The 10,561-nt window shown below is 42.3% G+C and overlaps 1 protein-coding gene and 1 long non-coding RNA gene across 2 annotated transcripts in view; one reads left to right on the top strand and one right to left on the bottom strand.

Annotated features, from left to right (window-relative positions):
• Positions 1 to 913: 913 nt before the first annotated feature.
• LOC145493545 (uncharacterized) overlaps positions 914 to 10,561 on the top strand; it is a 43,599-nt gene continuing 33,951 nt past the window's right edge. Inside the window, exon 1 of the long non-coding RNA XR_014050143.1 lies at positions 914 to 1,566. This is a non-coding gene — a long non-coding RNA (uncharacterized LOC145493545). The remainder of the gene's footprint in view (positions 1,567 to 10,561) is intronic.
• LOC145493524 (uncharacterized) overlaps positions 6,575 to 10,561 on the bottom strand; it is a 119,314-nt gene continuing 115,327 nt past the window's right edge. Inside the window, exons 23-24 of the mRNA XM_081473016.1 lie at positions 10,317 to 10,430; positions 6,575 to 9,407 (exon numbers count right to left, since the gene is read on the bottom strand). Of these exons, the coding sequence (XP_081329142.1) occupies positions 7,408 to 9,407; positions 10,317 to 10,430 (2,114 nt within the window). The 3' untranslated portion in view covers positions 6,575 to 7,407. The remainder of the gene's footprint in view (positions 9,408 to 10,316; positions 10,431 to 10,561) is intronic.

Genomic DNA, 10,561 nt, shown 5'->3' with positions numbered 1-10,561 from the left:
AGGACCTTTTAAAAGAATCTTTCATTATTTCAGTTCCTGCTTTTAATACGATGTCGACTGGTGGAAAAGCCGAATACAGAAACACGCGAACGGAGTGAGCCGAGCAGGGTCTAGTGCGAGCGGTTTGGGGACGAAAAGTCCATTAAAGGAAAAGCTCGGACATCCTGGGGTGGCTTAGCTCGCCGAATGTTTTCTGCCTCAATTTTCGGGAGCCTGATTAATGGCCAGCGCAGACAAAAATATTTACCCCTTAACAATTAAAAACCTTGGGAGAGTTAGGAAAAACTCGAAACAGATGTGGGAAAAAATAGGTTGTTCATTCCTGTTCTTCCAACTTCCACATGTGTTCCTATTTTACAATTACATTACGAGACCGAATTTTCTGAGTGAGCACTTTGCCTCATGTTTTAATAAATTCCCTTAGGAACAGTTAAGTTATCTCGAGAACAAGGTGCTGTTCCTACAAGAACTATTAACCCTTTACCTCCTTAGGCAAACGACAGTTTATCCTAAATCAGCAAAAAAAAAAGGGTCTCTGCCTGTGTACAATATACCATTTGAAAGCCATTGATCAGCTTATTTAAGAACTGACATCAGCAGTTATGAAAGAGGTAGTCATGTTGAGAGAAATTGTTTTGAAATGTGAAAATGAAAAGCTTCCAACACGTATCAATTCTCAAATATCATAGGTATGCCCCCGATCCGTGGCCTATTTAGCAGGTCTTGGTACAATAGTACAAAGCTTGATGTGAAACAAGTCTTGCATTCCATGTGCATCTCAAAAAAGAAATTGTAAAAGTATGGGGTTGGTCAACCATATCTTAGATAGTAGGGGGTCACAATTTTAAGCCTTCAATGAACAGATCTTTACAAGACAATTTTCATGGCAAAATTCATAGAAATGTGTCAAATATTCACATAGTTATGATGTTGTGTGCCAAATGGCACTCTTAGAGAGTAAAGGGTTAAATGGTAGCTGGCTCTATGAATCTTCGTTCATGATTCAGCAAGTGCATAAATTATGCAACACGTGCCTAGCGCGGGAAAACGCGCGAAAGCCAATTTAAGATTGCTTCTGACTGGATGAAATAAAAGCATCTTCTCTTCACTTTCTGCTTTAGGATCCAGAGGCCATCCGGTCGGCGCATATCCCAAGTTTCTGTAGCATGAAGTGATTAAGAGTATTTTCCCACCCCACCCTGGATGGGATACGAGTTCTCTAAAGGGTTACCCAAAGCATAGTTAATAGAGGGGAATGGTTATGTAACCCGACAAAGTTCTTCGTTGTATGTTTTTGTTCGCTTTTTTTGGCCTCGACGGTGCACAAAACACAATAGTTGTTTACTCCGTACTGAGGAACTAACCAATAGAAACGTGTTGGTTACGTAATTCATACATAGTGCATGAGCGCAAAACAAAAGATTGTGCACTGTCGTGAACCTTCCATCATAAATCTTGGCGTCTTTGTTTGCTCCTTTGATGTTTGCCGGGCTTCATAACCAGTCCCCTCTCTCAACTATGCCCAAAGCATTAAATTTGCTGGTAAAATACATACAAATTAATTTAGTAAGTTATGAACAATACACAATTAAAGATACCAGGCAAAGATATGAACTATAATTCTTTGTAATAATGTGAGTCTTGAATATGAATTTCTTCACAACTTCAACCCTAAACATTGTAACAGAAACGCTCGATTTTACACCTGAACACTAGAAGTCGTAGTTACAACTTAATCCAAGGTAATTTGACTACAGAAAATGTCGACTTAGTTTCTCTTGAATTAGATCAAAAAGAGAATTCTAAATACAGTCACGTGGTTTAACCTTGTAATGTCACTCCCGGAATGCCCAGTGGCACATAGGGCGTAACCTTGTGATGTAAAACACAGTAATTTGATATCACGAAGGCTTTCAATAGTTTCATCAAAATATAAAAATAAAAAACGGCCGAACAGTAGAGCTACAAAAACATTTACGTTCTTTGCTTGCACTGCTAACATGATAGAGTCCCTTAGGACAAATCTACTGAAAGTTTCAGATTGTTAAAAGTCAATATGAATATCTACAGAATGTGTCTCTTTGTCTTCGATCCACAACACTAGTTACTGATGGCGTAGTTTGGATTGTACGCTTTCATGTGCTGTCTGAAGAGCGTCTTCTTATCAAGCCTGACAGGGTGCTATGCGTCACAGCTGTTCGCAGATTACTCTTTAAGTGATCCTCTCTCATACTTTGCTGCTGAGGGAGACAAAGTGAGAACCAAGTTCAGTAAAATAAGACAGTCTCTGACGTCACGTAGCCTTAAAGCAAGGAGGTTGGTAAACGCCTTATTTATGTTGATAATCTTCCGCCTTAGTAGAATTGTACGCAGGGCAGGCCACTGAGTAAAAACGCTTGTCTTCTCTGCTTCTATGAGATAATAACTGAAATATGCAAATCTCACAAATATACCCCTCCCCTGCCAACCACACACAATGTTGGTTTGTTCTACTCATCCATGTCATCCATGCGTACCAAAGCTTAACTTCGAATCCAGCAGCCTTATAATGATCTAGCACGCCTTAAATATAGAAAACCTCTCTTGCTGAAAATGTTTATAAGATAATATGTGACAAAATGAACCAACGCCTACACACATTTTCTCTTGACCACTCATCAGGCACTACTAAAATAAAAAATCAAAAGTTTCTTGACAAGACAATCACTGGGATGTCACGGTCTTAAACGTAAACGAGGTCCTTTGTCCAGTCCCGACACCCTCCCCCATGTGATTTCTGCAAGAAACTGATGTCGTTTAGAACATTTAATCACAATATCAAACGATAACCCGAGAAAAGACACTTGATATTGCAATAATAAAAGTTCTCTGCTAAATTAATTTCCATGAGCGTAAATTAAATTCCTACCTCTCCTCATCTCGCCTATAGCGTCCTGGAAGCGCGGTCAACCAGCAACTTCGGCTCGCGTCTCATCTCGGACGAGAAGGTGGTGCATTCGGGTTCAGATCTGATGACTGTTGAGTTCTTGTGTGACTGTTGCACGATAGCTTTAGTAGCAGATGGGCTGGACGGGTCTCTCAAAGAAAGATTTCCCTGCACGGGGTTTCATTGAACGCACGACTCCATCAGGACCATTGAACAGGTGCACTGCCATCCCTATCAGCCACTTGCCACGATTGCTTTCATCTCCACACAGACTGACTACATCACCGATCCTGAGGGTTTTTGGCCAGCAGACTCCGATACAGTTGTGGCGTACTCACAAGTCCAGCGTTTCCACAGCACTTGGCGGGAATTATGTATAAACCATGCGATCCAGGGGCAAACTCGAAGGGCCTTTGGTAGATCATGCCGAGCAAGTGAATGGTCATATTCATCTGGTTGCCAGTCCACCGTAGCTGCTGCTATCACCTCTCGTACTATTTTGGACTCGACTTCGCATTCTCTACTGGTTGTAGTCACAGGGTTTGGCCGCCACGCATTGTAGCAATAGCTACTCGGGTGTACTCCACCAAAATGCTGCATCAGTTACGGGAACCTCCACGCCTGCTGAGATGAGCAGTATTCTGATGAAAAGCTACATGTCTTCACTCATCATGAATCGTATGTTCCTTGATTTTCCTCGCGCGCAAGACGTGCTTAGGTCATCATTTCTTTTTCGCTCAATGTTACGCGTATGCGGTGGCCTTATGGTTAGTGTGCTCGTCTCCGGGATCGAACCCTGACCGGAAACATAGCGTTGTGTTCTTGGGCCAGACACTTTACTTTCACAGTGCCTCTCTCCACCCAGGTATATAAATGGCTACCGGCGAATTTAATGCTGGGGTAAGCCTGCAATGGACTAGCATCTCATCCAAGGGGAGTAGAACCACTATAGCCGCTTCGTGCTACAGAAACCGGGATAAGCTCCCGCCTGATGGGCCACTTGACTCGTATGCAGACTATACCTTACAGCCATGTGTTCTGCAAACAGATCGAGTCACCGGCTTAATATAGTCAAACGCTCCGCGGCAAGACGTGCTTCGGCGGTCATCATTACCTGTCCTTTTCGCGCCAAGTCATGTATAAAGCCTGCACAGTATTCCTCCAGCTGGTCCAATCCTATGGCTCCTTTAAGACTCACTCCAACAAAGAGGAGTTGACGCCCGCTCTTTTCCTGCAGTTTTTCTTCAGGTAATTTTGAGTCTTCGCGGCTTCTTGACAATCACCATACCATATGTTTTTCAAGAATCTTGACAAATAAAGGCGTAAACGGCTACGGCGATATCACACCCATTTGCGTCTCCGAAGACATTGAGTTCTACTGCGCTGATAGGACGCTAGCGTACGCCCTACCACCATGTTCACGAGCAGGTCAGTCTCCTATCGCTTCATTTTGCTGTAAGCTCATGAGGTAGAGGAGCGTCCCAGGCTTGTTGTTATTTCAGCTCACAAGCATTTCAAGAGTAGTAGTTCCTTGTAGACATGTGTGGCAAACCAGACCGAGGAATTCATAGGTGCGACCTAGCATTCCTAGAATCCTCCTTTTGATCAGTTCAGCATTTTCGTGAAGAAACGAATGGAACACCTTTACAGACTGCCTGGCGTTTGTAAGGCCAAAAACTCCCGTCTCTGGAAGCAGCAGTTCCTAACGGCTACTTAGCGAAGGCGGCTTGATTGTCGCTAGAATCCTCTCGAGTGCTTTCTTCCAGCTCCAGTTCCTAAGTTTGCTATTTATGCAACTGCAAAAATGCCACTAGAGAAAATTTGCATCTCTTAGCAGAAAAGGAGAATGAGTGAGACCAGAAAGTGCTCTGGTGAACATTAAGATCTGTATTTCGAATTCTGTGGAGTGCAAATCCACAACCACTTATCGCAGAACATCAGGCTCACCCTCCCTAACGCGCGCTCGCAGGGATGTCTTTTTCATGTCACCAGGAAACGCAACCGAATGAAATCTAGGAAGAAGCGAGACGTCGTGGATTTTCTTCTTGAGGGCGAGTCCAGGCTCAAGGCAATCATTCAGAGAAGGCGTTTTCTTTTTCTCCCGCATAGAGCAGTCATATACTACACACATCACAGCAGGCTGTGCAGTTTCCCTGATGACAGCTCAAAGGGGCTTGTAGAACTCTCTCGGTGGGCTGTCGACTCAACCACGTCTTCATTAAGCTGATCATTGATTATTCCATCGCATCCCCATAGCTTTTCCATGCTGCGTGATTTGGACACTTGAAAGTGCAGTCGATGCAGACTACCTTCGTTATTAGCGGGTAAAGGTGGCTGATGCCAGTTTCAGGGCAATCCGGTCGCATACCAGCCTTCTTCACGATGTCAGGCCAGTTGCTAGCGAAACTCTTTGTGGACTCCTTGTCGATCACGAGCGAGAGTATCTGCCAACCCCTGTACATTTAGAGCGCAGAAAAGCTCATAATTGATGATCGAATTCACTGCGAGGAAGCCAGCACCCATATCAGTTTTGATCCTCGTGCAATAAGAGCCCAGCTAGCCAGATAAATTCAGACACATTTTCTCCACGACGCGCAGCGCGCGCTTTCGTGTAGGGATCTGCGCGTACCGTTTGCACGTAGGATGATGTGACACTGGTAGAGGGTCTTCCAATGACTGATCTCCTGACTTGACTCCTAACAGATGAGATTTATTGGCAATTCGCGATTACTCTACATGATGAGGGTTGTCTAGCATCAATAATTATCTCCCTTCTGTCAATTTGCGTGGCACGCGTGCTCAACGCGAAGTCTCTTCTAATCGCTTGCAAGCACAAGTCGTACTCCAGTAGCGGTCGTGTCCTCAGCCGCGCGACGTGTTATGTCTTTGACTACGCGCAACTGAGTGAGATCAACGAAGACGGCACTAAAGAGTGACTCGCCCCACCCCAGAGAAGACCACGGAATTTTCTGACCATTGACATCAACCATGACTAGCGGATGAACAATAGAAGATCCAGTTATCAAAGAAGGTTTCTAGGATTGATGGCAAAGGGAAGTATGATGTCTCCCACGACACACGCGACACGAGAACTTACTAGGACATATTTTAACGCCATGCTGACCCACTAGCCAGTTAAAACACAACCTTTTTGCCTGCAAGAAATGCCTTACGTTCAGCACGAGTAGAAACTTGATCACAGTCTGAAGAAACATGTCCCCGGTGCTAACAAATAGATGCAATCGTTGACAAGTTGATCCTGCCAGTGAAATTACGATCATTTGGAAGCGTAGGACGTTTAGGGCCGTTACGTTAGTCACTTATTTTAACCATCGCATTTGTATCTGTTCACTTGTGTTCACTTTCCAGTAAATTCAGCGAAGGGCCACGGACGCTAACCACACGATCCCAGCTTGCGTCGACTACCCTACAATACCATAATAACATTTTATAAGACCAGTTTTATAAGGCCACGTTCTCTCCATTATTGCCGGCATCTCGAGAAGATTCATCAGATAAGTTTCCGCTACTTTCAGGAGTTTGAATGGCCGTACTTCTTGCGTAAGATATTTCTCAGCTTGCTTGACTGAAGAGCACGCCATGTGAACTCCCTGAACCATTAGTTCTTTGAGATCTGACAATTTCATTGTGTTACCGCCGAATTCCACCCTCGCAGAGAACCGAGTATCAATACGCACCCAGGCTATCACGACCCTTTTAGACGGTGTGACAGAAGGATTGGGAAGTCTTCTCTCCTAGCTCCTTTGGTTTCAGGGCTACTTGTAGCTTGTTCTTTGTAATCCAGATCCTTTTTATGTGTTTCTTTGGTACTTCACATAGGGTTGACCTCACTGCGCCTTTCCACCTTGGACAGAATTGTCCAGGAAAATTGTTATGTTTTCCCGATCGTGATCTCACCCAATAAGAGCACACGACAGCCAAGGAATCCATCACCTTAATCTCATTCGCTGGAAATGTTTAGCATATAATTCGTGACATAATGAAGCAATGCCCACACATATCCATTCATGGCGCATAAAATATTCACTTGACGATACAATCAATATGACATGCTTTCAAGGTCTTGAACGTAGTAGAATTTTTTTTATTATACAGTTCCGACGCCACTTAAGATAAAGAGGTGATATATACTGATGGAAAAAATACGACGGACTCGTATAACATTGGACAATGACAATGAAAAAGAACTTGAAATGAAATTATCAGTAATGCAGTATACATCAGAAAAAAACCCGATAATGAAAACAACCCAACTATTTACATCAGTTATAATACGTAAAAAAAAACTTGATTAAAAAAGACAGCCATAGCTGTTTTCACTCAGAACAACAAGCAAGTCTTCATCATATGACGATTGTTTACTAAACGAGGATGGCACGATCATCATGTTGCAAGCGGCGGAGTTCACTGAGTACCATTTCACCAATGTTATTGAGACGCAAATCCAACTCTGTCAGCGTTCAATTTACTTTGAGTGCTTCAGCAAGACGAGTAGCACCTTGATCACCAATGACATTGCCATACAAATTCAACCCTGTCAGCGTTGAATTTACTTTGAGTGCTTCAGCGAGACCAGTAGCACCTTGATCACCAATGCCACAGTAACACAAATTCAACACTGTCAGCGTTGAATTTACTTTGAGTGCTTCAGCAAGACCAGTAGCACCTTGATCACCAATGTCATTGTGATACAAATTCAACACTGTCAGCGTTGAATTTACTTTGAGTGCTTCAGCAAGATCAGCAGCACCTTGAGCACCAATGCCATTGCCATCCAAATCCAACACTGTCAGCGTTGAATTTACTTTGAGTGCTTCAGCAAGACCAGTAGCACCTTGATCACCAATGTCATTGCGATACAAATTCAACACTGTCAGCGTTGAATTTACTTTGAGTGCTTCAGCAAGACCAGTAGCACCTTGAGCACCAATGGGACTGTGAAATAAACTCAACTCTGTCAGCGTTGAATTTACTTTGAGTGCTTCAGCTAGAAGACCAACGTCACCCTCACTAGGCAATTGATATTGGAGATCAAGACTTTGAAGTTTGAGAAATGAGCCAGAAACACGTGCCATTTTAAGATGAAAACTGCTGTCTCCTCTTCTACATTCGGAAATGAACCCAAGCAAGGTAAGAAAGCATTCATTGTCATTCACTTGAACCGTTATACTCTTGATAAGGGCTTCTGCTGTTTCCTCGCAACGTGCCGCTACCATACCACACGTAAATGAAAGGACCCCTTGAAGCTCTTCAAGATATCTTCTATCAGCAGCTAACTCGTTGACACTGATCTCTTTATTGACAAGCTGACTACACAGATAGATTGCCGCGAAGCATTCTTGAAAACTCTTGTGTAGAAAACTGTAGTGTCGACGGGGTCTTAGTTTACTGCCTCCGGTCTCAACTGACAAAAATCCGAATCCAGGTAATTTATCTGTGTGACTTTTAAGCTTACTTTCCTCAAAGTCCAAGTTGTCTTCAAGCAAACCATTCAAAGCTATCTGGCCAAGATGTTTCAGTTGAGCGTCGTATCCTTCTACGAGGTCCTCATTGGTTTCTGGTAATCCTTTCTTGTTTCTGTATCTTCTAAGGATACATTGTATGATTTCCACGTACAGTTGGGTCCTCCTTTCTGGGAAAATGCCTTCAAATTCTTCACAAATGAGGCAAAGGAGCACAGTGTTAAGAGGATTTGCCGCCATGTCTCTCAGGTTTTTATCTCGTCTTAACTTGGACAGGAGCTTCTCGGCCAAATTCTTCATGTTTTTAAAGTACTTGAGGATAAACTCTCTTGCGTCGTCGTCGGTAAAACCTTCAATTTGCAGCAGGGTGTTACAGTGTATTCGTAACTTAATCCCAGCCTCGTGCCGTGCCGTAACAACCACGCGACACTTTGGAAGTTCTCTGCGACCCTGAATGATTTCTTTGAACACTGGCAATTTACTAGTGGGAACCTCATCCAATCCATCAAGTACAAGCAAAACGTTGGACTGATTCTGGCGGATGAAGTTGAAGAATCTCTCTCTAACGTCTTGTTCAACATCTCGAGGGAGAAGTTGATCATCAATGGCTTCCCATAGGTTAGACTTCATATCACGACACTTCAGCAACAACACCGTTTGGAACCTTGGAAAGCAATCTTCTGCTTCTTGTTTTCCTGTAGCCCAGTCATATACCATCTTCTTGCAGTAAGTGGTTTTCCCCATGCCAGGTTTTCCTTCAATTAATACTGTTCTTGGTTGTGGACATTTTTCATTTGGTTTGAAGATCCCAGACATGTTGACCATGTTGTCTGTCGCTGTTCCTCTTGTTTTTTTCCTGCTGACCACTTTGAGTCTGGTAAAAATACTATCAAGATGAAAGTGAAACTCTTCACACCAAGGAAACGGTGTGAGCCATCCCTCGCGGACTTTGTACAGTTGGCGAATTGCGTCGATAATCTCAGCTGGATCAAAATCATCTAGAGGTAATCAAAGAGAAGCTACTTCAAGTAACTTTTCTGTCCAGACAGATAAAATAAGGCGGCCTAAAACCGATCTATTTCTTAAATTAAGGCGAAAATGCAAACAATCATTATCACATAGATAAAAGAAGGGAACGGGAATTAATTTGTAATTGATAATTTTTGTAATATATCTGTTAATTTCTATCTCGATATTTTCCATATTCAAGAAACATATTGAGCATTAACTATCTTGGGACATTTACAAGAGAAACATCTGTTACTAGTTTTTTTTAAAATTTTGTTAAAGAAATTCTCTGATATGTTTCTGATTTCACAAATTGAGTTTCTAGTTTTCACGGAGAAAGGCTATAATATTGCCAGTTTCAGTTGAAAATCTTAGGTCACCTTCACCATAAAGCACAGTGCAAAACAGCCTTCATTTTCATAATAAAGATCGGAAACTTTTAAAACCTTTTAATCTTTTGCCATTTCGCACCGAATGATAGGAAGTCTTTCAAGCCTCCTGACATTTTTATATGCATATATATGAAACAATACTTTAGCAAAACGAAAACGGAAAAGCAGAAGATAGAAGAAGATCTCTTATAATTTAAAGCAGTTTCTGTCACAACAACAGTTATTAGTTTTTACTTCAGGGCGATCGTGATAACAAAACAAACAACTACTATCATTGGTCAGGTAACATTTTCTATGAGCAGATTGATAACCACTCTGTCCCAAAAAAACCAGCAAAACAGTGGGGCTCATAAGCGTAATATAGAACCAAGGCGATAACTTGAATAACTTAATGAATTCTTTATCCTCTTAATAGAAAGTTACACTTATACACAACCCTGAACCGAACGAGACCCACAACAGCTGTTCAATTGTCCGCCACGCTCCCGCTAAAAAAGTAGATCTTACCTTCCATCTTCAGTTTCTTTTCTTCCAGAGGAAGTCGGTTCAATAAAGTGTCCAACTTTTCTTTGATGTCTGCAATTTCCTCTTTCATCTGCTCAAGGTTGTCTCCGCTGTTTCCTAAGAATAAACATTCTATAGTCTTATCAATCCTGAAATTCACAATTTTATGTAACCAGCAACATATTCCTGGGTGTTTCTTTTATTCAAAGAGTGGTTTGTATAGTTACAATACGCAGTATAAATATCAT

Source organism: Orbicella franksi, chromosome 7, assembly GCF_964199315.1.
Source record: "Orbicella franksi chromosome 7, jaOrbFran1.1, whole genome shotgun sequence".
Lineage (NCBI taxonomy): Eukaryota > Metazoa > Cnidaria > Anthozoa > Scleractinia > Merulinidae > Orbicella > Orbicella franksi.
The sequence above is the reverse complement of the archived record's forward strand: the minus strand, read 5'-3'. Positions and strand labels throughout refer to the sequence as shown.